The following is a 19,253-nucleotide window of genomic DNA, read 5'->3' as shown; positions in this document are numbered from 1 at the left end:
CAGAGATTCTGAAAAAAAGATAATAAGTATTAAAAATTTTGCGGCATTCTGGGTAAAACTCCCTTTATCAGACAGTTCGTGGTAACGAACTGTAAGCAAAGAGAGACTTGGGCTAATAGTAACCGAACGTCTAAAAGAATTATTTTGATTTAAACTAAAGCATTAAAATAATAGGCTTTTAATGCTGATTTCTAATATATAAAATTCGTTAAACACAAAGAGCGAGGGGTTGAGGATGGAACACCCCCCAATACTTGGAATAATTTTTGTTCGTTTTAAGTTTTAATGTCGTTCTCTACTTTTGTTTGAGAAAACTTGTTTTTTTAACTTACAGATATTCAGCTCAACACGATATCGAGCTCAACACGATATCGAGCTCAAGCCTATTGATTCGAGCTCAACAAGAGAGAGGATACAAAAGTCAGATACGTTAGTGTGCTCCCTTCTTTTCTTATAAGTCATGTTTAGTTGATACAAACAGCCGCCCATTGTAAAAAATAGTACTTTAGCTTAACTGATTTATACGTGTGACACGTTTTCATAGGCCAATTACATCATTCCTTAAGCGTGCGTTTAAGAGAGCAGGGAAAAAACCACATTGTTGGTTCTCCTGAGTCAAACTTTAAGCCAGTAAAAAGAACCACCACTTAAAGTCTACCTAATTGGTTCTTCTGTATGAAATTTTAAACCAGTAAAAAAACATCGTTTTTGGGGGTTTAACTCTTTTTCTTAAGAAAAAGCTGTGGTAAGAGAGAGTATATTACTTTTATTTCTTTTTTAAATGAATGAGTAACGGGTTGAGAATGAAAGGATTACAGTCGTCTTTTATCAGGCACTTTATTGCCTTCCCTCGACGGTTGTTGTAAGTGGTGTCTATTAATAGTAGGTTAGTTTGTAAATAGATTAGTCAGTCAGTCAGCTTTAAGGATTATAGCAGCCTTCACATTAGTATATACAGAATTTAATCTTTAACTATATACGTTTCAACACGTATTCAAGCTCAAGAAACCATCCTAACAATAAACAAAGTTTATGCCATTGAATGTTATGGGATCAGTGGTTTTGGGGATTCAACTCGGGCTCTCCTGCGGTAATCAACTTTGTTACATTACAATTAAAATCCTTTTAAGAATCGCTAATTATTATTTCTTCAGTGCTTTACCGAACCCTTTCCTTTACTCTAGTAATTTTACATGGAACGTTTATTGCCAATTCTACACTATATTTGTTTTGGATTGCTCCTTGCTTCCTTAATTAAATGCGAAAAAAATATTTTAATAATTTTGGAAAATTAGACCTGGCTCTTTAAAGAACAAATTACGTCATTCAGTGAAGCCTTTGAGGTATTTATGTCATATACCCTTGGGAAATTCTTTTGATCCCTCTAAGGGTCAGACCATTGCGCTCCCACAGATGTCGATTATTATTTTATTTCTTTTTTCTTAGTGTTGGAGTGGCGTGATTGACGTGATTTCTATTAGTAGATGAGGAATATCGAGAAGTTTATTCTCTTAAATAGAATCTTAAGTACAATATATATAGGTCTGATACAAAAAGATGGGGTACAACATTGAATTTTATAAGCTTTAATGGCTTTTACGATCAAATCGTAAGACCATTAGTAAAAATAGTCATGAAATGTAGCAAGTACAAGAGGAGATTCGAGAAATATGTAGTTTCTTCGGAGTGAGAGCTGTTTACGTTAAAGGACACGTGCCGACCGGTAAGGTCCTAATAGAAAAATGTGATAAATATATTCCTTCATTCAACTTGGAGGACTTTAATTGCTAGAAGTATCCTCATTCCATTCATTACCCTGAAGATGAAGTTCGGTTTTTCGCACAATGGATACCCTCGAAGATGCCCGATATTGCAAAATCCATCAGATATTCAGTGATTTAATTTAAACGCTTTTTATTTTCAAATATAATAATAATAAAAAACGTGTTTTTCACTATTTTAAAATTTTGTTTATAGAAAACGTTAATAGAGAGTTAATAGCTAAAGCTATTATCAGAAGTCTCCTGCAAATGGTCAGAACTAAGGTAGATATGTATGGAATAAAATGATAGGCATGACATTTCTTCAATTTGTTCTGCAGTATTAATTTGACAAAACCTAGTTTTCGTCTGAATAGACTAAAATGGAATGTTGATAATAATATTATTTTACATAATTCAAAATGTGAGTTTAAAATTTATTGTTATTTCCGCTAATGATTTTTCTCCCAAATGGAAATATATCGCACCCTTTGACGCTAATACTTCAGAGCTATTTAATCTCCCCGTTAAACAGGTTGTAATTATCGAATCCTTTGAAGTACCAAAATCTATTGCGAGATGCTGGAATGGGGGAAGGTTTTTCAAAAAAGAAAAAAACATAATTAAACATAATAAAACATGGGCATTGAATTAAGGACCATGATATAATTCTGAAGCAAAATAACACTTTCTTATATTTACAGAAACATCCTGTATATTATAAAGCAAGAACTTGACGAATGCCCTGACGAGGATGTTGGTAACAATGCAAAGTAACTAAAGCGACAAAAATTAACGTACATGGATAGTCACTAGTCATAAATCACTAAGGGATGGGATCGTGATTGGATGATTTTCGGTGATTCGGGGAAATCAATTTTTTTGGGGTGTCAAATAGATTTTCGGGGAAATCACCAAAAGCTCGGGGATAATGCAAGCCCTGCTTGATTTCTAATTAGTAAAATCGAACTACTTGGCCACACGAGAAAAGAAACGCTCCGACTTTGCGGTTGACGACAATGAAGAATTGCAGTAAATTAATTCAGAGTCAGCCAAACGCTACCACCTCTGGTGGTGGTGGCTCGCTGGCGGCTTTGTGACACTTTGGTGCCGGTCAATCGGAGCTCTCGTTAACGGCGTTTTCATTAATGTCACTTGATTTTCAGGGTTGTTTTCCCCCTTTTTTTCAGAAATTAGACATTAAATCTCCTACAGGCTTTACCAAGGACATTAAATCTCGTAGAGGCTTTTACCAAGGACATTAGATCTCGTACCGTATGTAAATAATCCACATCCACCAAATTGTCGAATTTTATACATGAAAATTATGGATATATAGAAAAATATTAAGTATCCCTGTTTCTCATTTGTTTATTTCTTTTATAGGAAATCCCTGAGTATATGCAAGAGGGACAATCCATATGGGATGAGTATGTTAATCAGAGTGCTCATGATGGAGAAGATGTATGGTCCGAGTGGGAGCTCACCGGAAGCGAGGAGCTTCTTCTTTGCAATACTACCATTGATGCTATGGATGATGTGTTGGAATTTCATTAAACTGAGGATGGGTTGTCATTTACCTCGGAGGATTTGGTGAGGAGGGGGCCTTCGGGTCGACTCTGCGTCGAAGACGACAAGCGTTTATTGGATAGTCTGCCCCCCTCCGGTGAATATAGTAGAAGATGATGATGATGACGTTCAGTGTATAGAACCGGATGTTATATATTTGAAGAATGTTGTAAATATTGATTTGACAAATGAATAAAAAGATCAGAAGAATTATTTTATTTAAATAGCATGGATGAAAAAAAGAAAAGATTGATTTCTTAAGAAAAAAATACATTTCACAGATAGCTTCTATGAATTTTTTTTTATCTTTGATAGAAAACTTGGCTGAGGACTGATAACACTCTAAGGGGTGATCTATTCAATCTAAACTATTCATGTACAGAAGTCTCTGTTGGTATCCGTACTTTAGGCTTATCGAGTAGGAGAAAATTAATATAGTACAAATAAATTTATTGCAAGGTTACGATACATAACTTATCAATCTATTAGCTCAACAACGGCTAGCTGAAGGCTGTTGCCATAACGATAAAACAAACTTTAAACCAATGAAAATTCTGGATTTCAGCACTTTTGGAGATTTTATTTTGATGAACTATTTAAGCTTCAGGTAATCCGTTTACTTGACCTCAATATTAAAATGTGAATTTGTTACAAACTAAAAACTTCTGGAGTGATAGTAAAATTGAATTATAATTATTGTTGCTTTATCCCCAAAACTGTGGCGAACTTAAATTTATAAGTAAATGTAAAAACTAAACTTAAAAAAAACTACGGTGAACTGTGCATAAAAATTTAAATGGTCGTGATAATTCAGTTGAAGTTACTAGTATTATTATTACTATTATAATGGGCACTGGGGTATTGATGGCCCTTTGGTCACCGCCATTTGATTTAGGGCTTACCTCTCTTTTTCCCTTTACAGAGTAGCCTTCTTAGATAATGTCAAGGTGACCAATATAGTTTTCCCCTTTCCAAGAACGCCACCCACCAGCTTCTATCTGAGTTTGATAGGCAACGCTGGAGGGGGTAGTCATTTAACAGTTGTCAGCCATCAGCGGGTAAGCGGCACTGATATTAAGAACCAGTACAAACAAGAAAACTTTCTCCCACACCGGATTCCTCCTCAATATATTTTTTCTTGCACCACGGCCAACACTTAGGATCTCAAGGGGTACTGACCTCCCCCCCCCCGTAAATGATCATGGTAGCCATTATTTGCTTAAGTCCATCCGATGTCAGCAACGTATACTGTTCACATGCTTTGGTTTATGGTCAGACACTGGCTAAGACGGCCAGTGGCTAACGGTGATTGTCAGTAGCAGTATTAGATATCTATTTCTGCCTATAGCTACTCACAGGAGTACCAAGAGACGGTAATCAGCCCTTCTCCCTTGTAGTTATTCAACTTAGGTGCTTAAACTTCCACGTTTACTGTTTACTAGCTTCGATTACTTTAATGCTAAACATCAATGCAAATAAAAATAGCTTATTATCTTAACTACCTTAAGGGTAGATTTTGGAAGAAGGAAAAAAAAATCGTAACTGAAGAATTGAATCCACTTCTGCATTCATTTTTATTTCAAGAAAATAAGAAATGAGTTAAATGAAAGTCCCTCCAGGAAAGGCAAATAAGGAAATTGGTATGCTACAAGGAGTAATAACATATCTATGTCCCAATTTCAATAGAAAGAGAAAGGGAGAATCTGACATTTCCAATTTATTTACTTAACAAGAAAAAAATTAAATAGACATATTTGAAAATGAGGAGTCTAAAAAAAAGTATAGATTTTTCAGCGACTCGGTTTTAGTGACAGGCTTTCTAGCGATGCTTACTTAGTTTTGAACATTTTTTACTTGAGAAAGTAAAAATAAAGCTCTCAGTTACAAAGAGGAAAAATTTTATACCTTAAAGGTCTTAGCTGCAAGGGGAGTAAAAACAACTTCCTAATTTGTTCCCAGAGATCAAATTTAGAGGTTTCAAAAAAGGGTTTTCATGAAAATTCATTTTGCTGCCCTTAACTTTGTAACAGCAGCAGACAAATTTACTCTTGACTCTCTCGGATACTTTAGACTTAGATTAAGAAACATTCAGAGATCATAATTTAGTAGGGCCGTTTTTTAACTCATCAATGTGCTACGATCTTGTATCTTTTGTAAGAAAACGCTTAAAAGTGAAATCTTTTAACTAATATCTTGCATATTTTTTAGTTTTTATGCAAACATCTTTCATCATTCTGCTCTGATCAGCGGTCTGAGAACAATGATGAGTAGATCATTAAAGTTCTCTAGTCATTGTTCTATGTGGTAAAAAGATGACGTCTTTCACGCTTTTTGCTAATATCAGTGAGCTGTAAGATCTTAGAGCAAAGATGATTTGATAAAACGATAATCTTTGCAGAAAGATGAAAGATCTTAGATGTAAGATCTTAGTGCTAAAAAACGGCTCTAGTATCACAAACAAAAATACTTCCAACACAATGGATATTCTAAAGCAGCTGAGAAATAAATATAAGGCAACTGAGAAATAAATTTTATCTCCTTATACTACAGAAAATCTTACCTTACGTATTTTTTCTCTTGGAAAAAGCTTCCGGGAATACCAATGATAAAAGGCGTAGGAGCAAAAAATAACTAGAAAAAGAGGTTTAATAAAAATATTTAGCTTAATAAACGTGATATGCATTTTGCAATTAAAAAAAAAAATTAATTCAACCATTCCAGCCAAACCGTGGGTGAGAAAACATACCACTTCCTGGAACCCTTCTCTAAGGAGTAAATATTACCATAATTTCAAAAAGCATTACACCCTACATACAAAGTGTCTAGGGGAAAATGTTTATGGACATTTACCGTTCAGCTATTCAGATAACCAAGCTGCAGTTCGACCATGTTATTAGTTTGCATTTCGGTTGCTCAATTACACAAAAACATATAATAATTTACTGTTTCTGTTGCATTTCTATGGTTATTAGAGTTGCCAAAACCTAATGCAATCCCACTCTGTTTCACGACTGGCCATAAATCGGATCGAGACAACCTGCAGAGTAGTTCCAATGGTCTTCTCCATTCTTTCCTCACTGTTATTAATACGACAAAAATGAACTTCCATTGCACTAATTACTTTACTTGCTTTAGAAATTTAAATAATTTTAAATTCTGTCAAATAAATAATTTATGAATTACTGTCAAAATTTAATAGGTGAATATACTGCTTTTCGGATAGGTAAATTTTAGCAGGTTAGGTTGAAGGGAAATGCCTTTTATCATAAACAATGGACACAAAGAATTTTTTGCCTATAACTTAGTCCTCCTTTTAAAATAAACTTTATCAACTACATTATTCATCATTTTAAACATTAATTTTTTCAATTACTTAGAAATAATGCAATTGACTCCTGACATGACTAGTACCATTTGCAAATTTTTGGCAAATGGTAATCAATCATCAGTCATCTAGCCATCATCAATAATTACCAAAAACGCATAATATGAAAGCATACTTTACTGCAAGTAAAGGGAAGAGTCATCATTTTCCTTTTGGGACCTGTTTCCAGAACTTTTGAGGACATCCTACTTTTGTTTGGCAAACGATGATTTCTAAAAAAACACGAAATTCGATGCCACATAATCCTTCTTCCGCAAAACGTGGCCAATAAATCTTAATTTTTTTTTTCACAGCAGTGCTAGAATCAAATCACATTTTTGCCTAGCTTACTGTTTGATAAACGGTAATTCAAAGGAGTATCTATTCGACGTTATTCAAATGAGGAGTTTTCCGGAGCACAACTGCTCCAGAAAACATCAATCATATTTTTCTCACTTGACCACTGTCTCTACCGTGGCATATAGGGCTTAACTGGATCACGGTCAATTAGATTTCACCTTGTTTAAAACAGGACAGCATTAAAATACTGGAGCTTTCTCAACAATAAAGTATTGGATGTTACTTCCAAATAAAAATACTGGGTTCAGAGGCTGCACTCAAAGCAAACATGGATGTCTCGGAAATTTAAAGAACGGAGTTCTTTTCGGAAACCATCTCGAATTAGACACATGTCGCTAGATCTTCCAAACGAAATTTAAAAGATTTGATAAAAAGAAAGAAAAAGATTTATCCACAACAAACAATTATTCATAGGCAGCGCAATAGCCCTGCCTAAGTAAAGAACGATGTTGGCACAATGTATTGTTGTTTTTTTCTGGTTTTAGACCAGGGCACTTCGTATCGAAGAAGTTGTCGTAGAAACTTCGAAAAGAGCTTGTTCGATTGGAAATTGAAGTGGCTTGTGCCCTTTTTAATAGTCGAAAGTGATTGGAAGGCAACTAACACCACTTCTACGCCCTCCATTTTCCCAAACACATCCAATCAAAATTTGAGATAGTCATTTTCTTCAAGGTAGTTGATTTCCATATGGACATTATGTTTTTAAGGAGGACACTGCTCCTCACAGCCCTCAGGGCAAGATATATAAGTTATGCCCTGGGGGCATACGAGGTTTTTATAGAAATGGTTGTCGTAAAAACTTCAAAAAGGGCTCACTCGATGAAAGGGCTAGTGCCCTTTTTAATAGTTGAAAGTAATTGGAGGGCAACTAACCTTCATCTCACGCCCACCATTTCCCCAAACACATGCAATAGAAATTTTGACATATCCATTTTGTCCAATGTAGTTAAAAGTTCTGGAAATTAAGTCTTTGAGGATTATAAGCCCCTCAAAGACCTCAGGGCAAGGGTTGTAAGTTATGCCCTGGGGGCATTTAAGGTTTTTATAGAAAGCGTTGTCGAAACTTCAAAAAGGGCTCATTCGATTTTGAAATTGAGAGGGCTAGTGCCCCTTTTGATATTCGAAAGTAATCGCAGGGCGAATGCCCCCCCCCCCCCCGCGCCCATCATTTCTCCAAACACTTCCGATCAAAATTTTGATGTAGCCATTTTGTTCAACGTAGTTGAAAAGTCTGGAAATTATGTCTTTGAAGATGACAACCCGCCCCCCCCCCGCATCCCTCAGCACAAGGGTTGTATGTTATGCCTTTGGGGCATATAAGGTTTTTATAGACAGCGTTGTCGTAAAAACTTCAAAAAAGGGCTCATTCGATTGGAAATTGAGAGGACTAGTGCCTTTGTTAGCAGTCGAAAGTGATAGGAGCGCAAACACCAACCCCCTTCACCCACCATACCCATCACTTCCTAAAACAATTCCAATCAAAATTTTTAGATAGACATTTTGTTCAACGTAGTTGAAAGTTTCGAAAATTATGTCTTTGAGGATGACCAATTCCCCCATCCCTCAGGGCAAGGGTTGTAAGTTATGCCCAGGGAGTATATAAGATTTTTATAGAAAGCGTGGTCATATAAAGTTCGGAGGGGGCTCATTGGACAGGTAATTAGAAGTTCTAGTGCCCTTTTTAAGAATCAAAGTGATCGCAGGGCAGCTAACGCCCCCCCCCCCTCACACAGGTCGTATTGTTCTGAAATGTATCAAATATAAATTTTGAGATAGCCATTTTATTCCATATAGTTAAGATATAATATAACAAGGCTTTTGAGCCTGGGGACAAGGGTTGTAAGCTATTTAGTAACTTACAAGTTACTAAATAACTTTATGTAATGTTTAAATAACTTTATGTAATGTTTAAATAGCATTACAAGTTATTTAGTAAGTTATTTAGTAATTGTAAGTTAGGTTGAACAAGTTATTTAGTAAGTTATTTAGTAATTGTAAGTTAGGTTGAAAGAACATATAACAATGTCTTTATGGTTGACACAACCCCCCAGTGCCCTGGGGATAAAGTCACGCCCTGGTGACATATAAGGTTTTTATGGAATGGGTGGTCATATAAACTTCTGATGGGGCATTTCATTGGAAATTGGAATATATAGTGCCCTTTTTAAGAGTCAAAAGTGATTTGAGAGTGATTTCAAGTGATTCATTTCCCCAAAGACGTCCATTCAAAATTTGGAGATAGCAAATATGTCCATTGTATTCGAAGGGTCTGAAAATTATGTCTTTGAGGAAGACAATCCCGCCCCTACAGCTCTCAGGGCAAGGGTTATAAGTTATGTCCCGAGGTCATATAAGGTTCTTATAGAAAGAGTGGTCGTATATATTTCAGAGGGGACTCATTGGATTGGTAATTTGAATTTCTAGTACCCTTTTTAAGAGTCAAAGTGATCTGAGGACAATTATCCCCCCTCAACACGTCGTGTTTTCCCGAAATACATCGAATAAAAAATTTTGAGACAGTCATTTTATTCAAAATAGTCCAAAGAGCATATAATAAGGCTTTTGGGGTTGATACAAACCACCAGAGCCTGGGGGCGATGGTTGTAAGTCATGCCACGGGGTATTTAAGGTTTTTAAGGAAGAGATGGTTTTTTTACTTTAGAAGAGGCTCATTTGGTTGAAAATTAGAACTTATAGTTCTTTTTTAAGGGTCTAAAGTGATGGAGGGTATTTAGCCACCCCCCCCCCCCCCACCGACAACCCCTCTTTTCACCAAACACATCCCATTGAAATTATGAGATATTTATTTTGTTCAAAATATTCCAAAGAACATATAGTAATGGCTCTAGGATGGTACAACCCCCTGGCGCCCTCGGGATAGGGTTGTAAGTTATACCATGAGGACATATCAAGTTTTTTTTTATGGAATGGGCGGTCGTATAAACTTTAAATAGGGCTCATTTGATTTGAAATTGGAAGTTATAATGCCCTTTTTAAGAATCAAAGTGATTTAGCAGTAACCAGCCCCCCCCCCTCCACCCTTATTATTTCCCTTAACACCTCCAATCAAAATTTGTATATAACAATTTTATGCATCGTAATTGAAGGGTGAGTAAATTATGTCTGTGAGGAAGACTACCCCTCCCCCCTAAAGCTCTCAGGGCAAGGGTTGTAAGTTATGCCCTGGGGCCATATAAGGTTCTTATAGAAAGTGTGGTCGTACATGCTTTGGAGGGGACTTATTGAATTCGTCATCAGAAGTTCTAGTGCTCTTTTTAAGAGTCAAAGTCAGAGCGCTGCCAACCAGAGCCTAACGGTGAGGGCTGTAAGTAATGCTCCTGGGGCATTTAAGGTTCTTCTGTAAAGGATGTTGTATAAACTTTAGAGGTGGTTCATTTGAGTGAACATTGGAAGTTCTAGTTGCCTTTTAAGAGTCAATAGCGATGGAGGTCAATTAGCCCCCCTAACTACCCTGCTTTTCACCAAATGTGTCTGATTAAAATTGTGCGATGGAAATTTTGTTCAAAATAGTCCAAAGAACATAAAACAATGCCTCCAAGGTTGGAACAAACCCCCAGAACCCTAGGGCAAAGGCTTTAAGTTATGCCCTTGGGGCATACAAGGTTCTTATGGAATGGGTGGTCTTATTAAATTCAGATGCATCTTATTTGATTTTAAATTGGAAGTTATAGTGCCCTTTTTAAGAGTCAAAGTGATTTGACAGACCCCCCCCCCCCCATGATTATCATTTTCCATAACAAACATCCAAACAAAGTTTTGAGATATCAATTTTTCAGCATTGTTGAAAAGCTCAGTAATTGTGTGTTTGGGGCTGCCCCCCTCGAGGCCAAAGGGAAAAGGCTGCAAGCTATGCAATTGTTCATTGTATATATACAGTATGTGTTATTGAGAAGAGGTATGCATATTTGACTTCTACTTTTCCAAAATACTAAGGGCATTCACATGAGTCTTTCAGGGAGTGTTGAGGGGAGTTTTGAACTAAATCATAACATATTATTTGTATGTGGATTGTCAAAAGGGTATCCCCTCGGAATGACTGAGTATATTAATTGGGAATTTTCAGGAAATGATAAGGGAGATGATCAATTGACCAAAAAGGCAATATTTGTACGCTACTACTACTACATCTACTGCTGGTTCTACTCCTACCACGAGTACTATTACTACTACCACTACTATCACTAAAACTAATACTTCCATAGCTTCCATACTTCCATTTAAATGGCTAATACTTCCATTAAATGGTTTTCTCGATATTTGTTTAATTTTATTTACGAACGTTTTTGTTAGTAATAAATATACGTAACTTACGAATTAACTTACGTAACGAACTTCTATATTCGTGTATTTTGTTACGTATATTAAGGGGTTCCCTCCTAGTCAATACCACGCTCTTTACGCTTAAGTTCAAATTTTGTTCCAGTTCTTTAAGAATGACCCCTTAATCACAAAGGCCGCTAATTACAATAAATAGCTCTTATGAAAATACTAAAAAAAAAACTTTAGCGTAAAGAGTGAGGTAATGACTAGGGGGTGAACCCAATCATATATGTAATAATTTCTGTTAGTTTTAAGTTTTTATGTTGCTCCTTACTTTCAGTTGAAAAACTTGTTTTTCTTTATTTAATTTCTGATCGTTTTTTTTAAATAATGCTGGGAAATCCGGTGCCCCTTTTATAGCAACGTCCCTTCCCCATGAAAACTTCCTCCATGGAAAGACCCTCCCACGTGACCACCGACCCCCCCCCCCACCCCATTACCAGAAACAATCCCCCCTGAAAACGTCTGTAAACTTCCCAACAACCAATACTACATTTAAGCAATAGGCAAAGCCCATAACCTGCAGCCCTTCTCCCGGTAACTGTGGGGACTTCATCATCCTCAGAGACGTAGTTACTATATTTTTCGACCATGCTGAACAAAGTCTCAAAATTTTCATCAGGTGACTTTGGGAAAAAATGAGCGTGGGGGGACCTAGTTGCCCAACATTTTTTTGGTCACTTAAAAAGGACACTAGAACTTTTAATTTCCGTTCGAAGAGCCCTCTCGCGATATTCTAGGACCACTGGGTCGATACGATTATCCATGGAAAAAAAACGAAAAAAAAACAACAAATAAACATACATCCGTTCTATTTGTTCTGGCAAAAAAATACAAATTCCACATTTTCAAACAGTTCGTGGTAACGAATTGTAAGTAAGGAGTGACCCGGCTCAATAGTAACCTAAACTCTAAAAAACGGAAATTTTATACCAATAGATCCCCCTAAAAGTCATAGAACCTTAATGAAACTTAAATCATCAGATTCAGCGTATCAAAAAACCCTACCCTAAAGGTTTCTCGCTCCTGTCTGCAAAAAAGTGGACGTTTTTCCTGTTTTATAGACGAAAGATCACGGATGCGTGTTCATTTGTTTTGTTTTTTTCCAGGGGTGGTCGTATCGACCCAGTGGTCCTAGAATATCGTAGGAGGGCTCATTCGAACGGAAATTAAAAGTTCTAGCGCCCATTTTATGTGACCAAAAAATGGAGGGCAACTAGGCCCCCTCCCGTGCTCTTTTTTCCAAAGTCACCCGATCAAAATTTTGAGATAGCCATTTTGTTCAGCATGGTCGAAAATTTAATAAATACGTCTTTTAGGATGACTTAATCCCCCAAAGTTCCCGGGGGGAGGACTGAAAGTTATGAACTTTACCAATGTTTACATATAGCATTGGTTATTGGGAAGTATACAGACGTTTTCAGGGGGAATTTCTTCTGATAGCGGGGGGAGGGGGTAGATCGGGGTTACGTGGGAGGATCTTTCCATGGAGGAATTTTTCATGGGGAAAGGGACATTGCTATGAAGGGGGCGCCAGATTTCTCACCATTATTTAAAAAAACGATTATAAATTAAATAAAAAAAAAACAAGTTTTTCAACTGAAAGTAAGGAGAAACATCAAAACTTGAAACGAACAGAAATTATTACGTATATGATTGTGTTCGCCCCCTTGTCAATACTTCGCTCTTTAAAGCAAATTTTTTTTAGCACTTTCATAAGAATCATTTATTCAAATTAACGGCCTTTGTGATAAGAGATCATTTTTAAAGAATTGGAACAAAATTCGAACTTTAGCGTAAAGAGCGAGGTATTGACTAGGCATCAGCGAGTATTGAAAATTAAACAACTTTCGAGAAAGCAATTTAACCAAATAAAAGTAAAATTAGTATGCAAATTTGTTTCAATTATTCATGTACGGTGATCGAAAATCAAAATCTGCATTAATTCAAAAACCTTCAAAAATTAAATTAAAAAAAACAAGTTTTTTTTAACTGAAGGTAAGAAGCAACATTAAAACTTAAAACAAACAGAAATTATTCCGTATATGAAAGGGGCTGCCCCCTCCTCAACGCCTCGCTCTTTACGCTAAAGTTTTTTGTTGCTTTAAAAATTAAAGTTGTGAGACGGAGTCAAAGCTTAGTGTAAAGAGCGAGGAGTTTGAAACCTCTACTGTAGGGTTCTCTGATACGCTGAATCTCATGGTGTGATTTTCGTTAAGGTTCTATGACTTTTAGGGGGTGTTTCCTCCTTTTTTCGAAAATACGGCATATTTTCTCAGGCGCGGAACTTTTGATTGGTAATACTAAACTTGATGAAACTTATATATTTGAAATCAACATAAAAATCTGAATCTTTTGATGTAGCTATTGGTATTAAAATTCGGTTTTTTAGAATTTCGGTTACTATTGAGCGCGCGTCGGTTCTTACTTACAGTTCGTTACCACGAACTGTTTGAAAGTTTGAGAGAATATCGATGGCAAACTTGAACTAACAAAAGACACTAAGTGCATTTAGATTGTCAAAATAACGTATCTTAAGAATTAATTTGTGTATTAAGTTGGAACTCTCAGAGAATACTTAAAGGGGAAGATCATTTGACAAAAAGGGAATATGCGCACACTACTACTAATATTATTGCTTCTGCAACACTTACTAGTTCTGCTACTACTCTTACTATTGCTCCAACTACTATTTCTATCGCAACTACTTGTAAGGTTAAAACTTCAAAAAGTATACGACTATACAGGTTAAACAAGAGGAAATCGACAATATCACAGCAAGGGCTAATTGTATTAAGTTGAGTGGTTATACAACTGCTGTGACTACTATTACAACTATGCCTAAAGACAAGTAGTAAGCTATCTAGTACCACGACCAGTGATTGCGTAATATGCCTTACCACGGGCCAGGCATCTATATATTTGAACCCTACGCCTGAGGCATGGATATGTGTGTAGGTTTTCAAGTAATTGGGTTACCAGGGTCATTTGCCTATTACAATGACCTTCCGGTTTTTCTGGTAGGTAATTCTAATCTAGAGGTCAATACATCTTTCAAAGAGGAACGAGTACGCAATACCGGTCCTAGTGTGATTGATTTTTTGGACAATTGCCTTTAGTCAAGAATAGTTTGTTAGGAGTGTGTCGTTGCTAAAGCTAACTCTCATTGGAAAAAAGGGGTATAAAGCTTTTTGTTTTTGATAAGAATTGAACAATGAATGTATCGTTTGACGTGGGCATTTTTTATGAGCCAATCAGAGGTTGTTCAATATACGATAACTTGATTTGCGGTTGGGATTTGAATAAAAGAAATGGTTACGTTATTTGCTTGCATGTATAGGAATTCCCATGTTATTTGCTTGCATGTATAGATATTCCCATGTTTTTTGCTTGCATGTATAGGAATTCCCATGTTATTTGCTTGCTTGTATAGGAATTCCCATGTTATTTGCTTGCATGTATAGGAATTCCCATGTTATTTGCTTGCGTGTATAGGAATTCCCATGTTATTTGCCTGCATGCATAGGAATTCCCTTGTTATTTGCTTGCATGTATAGGAATTCCCATGTTATTTGCTAGCATGTATAGGAATTCCTATGTTATTTGCTTGATTGTATAGGAATTCCCATGTTATTTGCTTGCTTGTATAGGAATTCCCATGTTATTTGCTTTCTTGTATAGGAAGTCCCAAGGTATTTGCTTGCATGTATAGGAATTCCGAAGTTATTTTCTAGCATTGATAAGAAATCCCAAGTTATTTTCTTGAATGTATAGGAAAACACATGTTATCATATTGAAGGTATAGTAATCCCCATGTTATTTGCTTGCATGTATAGGAATTCCCATGTTATTTGCTTGCATGTATAGGAAATCCAATGTTATTTTCTTGAATTTATATGAAATAACATGGTTTTTTCTTTAGTGTCTATGAATTCAATTGTAATTTGCTTGCTTGTATAGTAAATCCCGTGTTATTTTCTTGCGTGTATAGGAATTACCATGTTATTTGCTTGCATGCATAGGAATTCCCTTGTTAATTGCTTGCATGTATAGGAATTCCCATGTTATTTGCTTGCTTGTATATGAATTCCCATGTTATTTGCTTGCATGTATAGGAATTCCCATGTTATTTGCTTGCGTGTATAGGAATTCCCTTGTTATTTGCTTACCTGTATAGGAATTCCCATGTTATTATCTTTCGATGATAGGAAGTACCATGTTATGATATTGATTTTATATTAATTCCCTTGTTATGTTCTTGCATGTATATGAAGTCCAATGTTATCTTATTGCGGGTATAGGAAGTCCCAAGTTCTTTGTTGGAGCTCATAGGAATTCCCATGTTATGTTAGTGCTTGTGTATGAATTCCCTGGCTATTTGCTTGCATGATTAGTAAATCCCATGTTATTTTGCTTGCAGGTATAGTAATTCCAAGGTTATTTGATTGCGTGTATAGTAATTCCCAGGTTATTTGCTTGAATGTATAGTAATTCCCTAGTTATTTTATTGATTGTATTGGAATGCACATTTTATTTGCTTGCTTTTATAGGAATTCCCATGTTATTTGCTTGCATGTATAGGAATTCCCATGTTATTTGCTTGCGTGTAAAGGAATTCCCATGTTATTTGCTTGCATATATAGAAATTACTACGTTATTTTGCTTGCTTGTATAGGAATTCCCATGTTATTTGCTTGCTTGTATAGGAATTCCCTTGTTATTTGCTTACATGTATATGAATTCCCAAGTTATTTGCTTGCTTGTATAGGAATTCCCTTGTTATTTGCTTGCTTGTATAGGAATTCCCATGTTATGTGCTTGCTTGTATAGGAATTCACATGTTATGTGCTTGCTTGTATAGGAAGTCCCATGTTATTTGCTTGCGTGTATAGGAATTCCCAGGGTCTTTGCGTGCGCGCATTTGAACCCCCCTGGTAAGTGCGATGATGGTTTGAAACTGTCATGTTTATTGGCTTATCTGCATAAAAACTTACAGGTTATTTGATTGAGTACCTCTGAATTAAAAGGTTCTTTTATTGACGCTTTGTATGATCCTATTTTGTATGGGTTTGTTTATTATGGCATTGTGTATCTCTGTTGGATGTGTGCGTCTCTTGTCTCTTTGGGCTGTGTGTCTCTTTGAGCTGTTTGAGTCTTTTTGGTCTGTTTGTGTGTTTCTTTGACCTGTTTGAGTCTTTTTTATCTGTTTGTGTATCTTTGGGCTGTTTGATTCTTTTTTTGGATGTTTTTTTATCTTTGTGTTTCTGTCTCTTTGGGCTGTTTGTGTTTCTTTGGGCTTTGTGTGTCTCTTTGGGCTGTTTGATTCATTTTGGTCTGTGTGTCTTTCTTTTGGCTGTTTGTGTATCTTTGTTGTCTTGTGTTAATATTTTTGATATTTTTTTATATTTGTTACGTTTTAATATTTTGTTCTGTATTTGTCAGTATTAGAGTTTTTTTTCTTTTTGGTGTGTGTGTGTTTCTTTTGGCTTTTTGGGTCTATTTGGGCTGTGCATCTCGTTGGACTGTTTGAGTCTTTTTGATCTGTTTGTGTCTCTTTGAGCTGTTTGAGTCTTTTTGGGCTGTGTTTGTCTCTTTGGACTTCTGTCTCTTTGGGCTGTTTGTGTTTCTTTGGGCTATGTGTGTCTCTTTGGGGTGTTTGAGTCATTTTGGTCTGTGTGTGTGTGTCTCTTTAGGATGTTTGTCTCTTTGGGCTGTTTGAATCTTTTTGGTCTGTGTGTGTTTCTTTTGGTTGTTTGTGTCTCTTAGAGGCCATGTGTGTCTCTTTGGGCAATGTGTGTCTCTTTGGAGGGTTTGAATCTTTTTGGTATGTATGTCTCTGTATGGGTGTTTTTTTGTCTCTTTGAGCTGTGTGTGTGTCTCTTTGGGCTTTGTGTGTCTCTTTGGACTGTGTGTATGTCTCTTTAGCCTGTGTGTGTCTCTTTGGGCAGTGTGTTTCTCTTTAGGCTGTATATCTCTTTGGGCAGTTTGAATCTTTATGGTCTGTGTGTGCCTCTTATGGCTGTTTGTGTCGTTTTGGGCTTTGTGTCTCTCTGTTGGATGTGTGCTTCTCTCTGGGCCGTGTACGTCTCTTTGAGCTGTACGTGTCTCTTTGAGCTGTGGGTGTCTCTTTGTGATGTGTGTGTCTCTTTAGGCTGTGTGTGTCTCGTTGGACTATGTGTCTTTTTGGGGTGTCTGAGTCTTTTTGGTCTATGTTTGTCTCTTTGGGATGTTTGTGTCTCTTTGGGCTGTGTATGTTTCTTTGGGCCTTGTGTGTCTCTTTGAGCTATGTGTCCATACGTTTAAGCAATAAATATCTTTAAGCTTAACCCGTCTTTATTCTTTAGAATAGTTCTATTGTAAGCATGTAACAAACTCGTTCCTGAAGTCACCTCTTGGATACACAGTGCAGAAACTTCATTTAAGAAACTATGAAAAAATTGTAAGTAAGTAACAAATTCTTTCTTGAGGTCACCTCTTGGATACACAATACAGAAATTTCATTAAAGAAATTATGAAAAAATTGTAAGTAAGTAGCAAATTGTTTCTTGAATTCACCAGCTGGATAAACAAAAAGACATTTCGTTCAAGGAATTATGACAAAATTCTAAGTAAGTAACAAACTCTTTCTTGAAGTTACCTCATGGATACACAATGCAAAAATTTCATTTAAGAAATTAGGAAAAAATTTTAAGCAAGTAACAAACTCTTTCATGAAGTCACCTCGTGGATATGAAAAAATTGTTAGTAAGTAGCAAATTCTTTTTGAATTCACCTGCTGGATAAACAAAAACAGACATTTCGTTCAAGAAACTATGACAAAATTCAAAGTAAGTAACAAACTCTTTATTGTTTTCATGACTTAGATACACGATGTAGAAATTAAATTCAAGAAATTATGAAAAAAAATTCTCAGTCTAAGTAGCAAATTCTTTCTTTAATTCACCTGTTGGATAAACAAAAAGACATTTCGTTCAAGAAATTATGACAAAATTGTAAGTAAGTAACAAACTCTTTATTGTTTTCGCGAGTTAGATAAACGATGTAGAAATTAATTTCAAGAAATTATGAAAAAATTCTCAGTAAGTAACTATTTCTTTCCTGAAGTCAACTCGTAAGTAACAATTTCTTTCTTGAAGTCAACTCTTGGATACACAATACGGGAATTTCATTCAAGAAATTATGAAAAAATTGTAACTAAGTAGCAAATTCTTTCTTGAATTCACTTGTTGAATAAACAAAAAGACATTTCATTCAAGAAATTATGACAAAATTCTAAGTAAGTAACAAACTCTTTATTGTTTTCACGAGTTAAATAAACGATATAGAAATTAATTTCGAGAAATTATGAAAAAATTCTAAGTCTATGTAGCAAATTCTCTCTTGAATTCAACTGTTGGATAAACAAAAAAGACATTTCGTTCAAGAAATTATGACAAAATTCTAAGTAAGTAACAAACTCTTTATTGTTTTCACGAGTTAGATAAACGATGTAGAAATTAATTTCAAGAAATTATGAAAAATTCTCAGTAAGTAACCATTTCTTTCTTGAAGTCAATTCTTGGATACACAGTACGGAAATTTCATTCAAAAAATTATGAAAATATTTGTAAGTAAGTAACAAACTCTTTATTGATTCCACCTCTTGGATATACAGTACAGATACTTCATTCAAGAAATTATGAAAAAAATCACAAGTAAGTAACTTTTTTTCTCTTTATCAAAAACAATTTTTACATAGCTACATGATGCAGAAATTTAATTCAAGAAATTATGAAAAAATTCTCAGTAAGTAACAATTTTTTTCTTGAAGTCAACTCTTAGATACACAATACGGGAATTTCATTCAAGAAATTATGAAA

The 19,253-nt window shown here is 35.6% G+C and overlaps 1 protein-coding gene across 4 annotated transcripts in view; it reads right to left on the bottom strand.

Annotated features, from left to right (window-relative positions):
• Positions 1 to 19,253, bottom strand: part of Rab3-GEF (Rab3 GDP-GTP exchange factor) — a 231,527-nt gene that overhangs the window by 117,236 nt on the left and 95,038 nt on the right. For all 4 annotated transcript variants that reach the window (XM_089099430.1, XM_089099420.1, XM_089099424.1 and 1 more), the window contains one exon: positions 5,890 to 5,960. In XM_089099430.1, the coding sequence (XP_088955556.1) occupies positions 5,890 to 5,960 (71 nt within the window). The remainder of the gene's footprint in view (positions 1 to 5,889; positions 5,961 to 19,253) is intronic.

This window comes from Artemia sp. Qi Xiang Cuo, chromosome 2 (genome assembly GCF_049724085.1).
Source record: "Artemia sp. Qi Xiang Cuo chromosome 2, ASM4972408v1, whole genome shotgun sequence".
NCBI lineage: Eukaryota > Metazoa > Arthropoda > Branchiopoda > Anostraca > Artemiidae > Artemia > Artemia sp. Qi Xiang Cuo.
The sequence above is the reverse complement of the archived record's forward strand: the minus strand, read 5'-3'. Positions and strand labels throughout refer to the sequence as shown.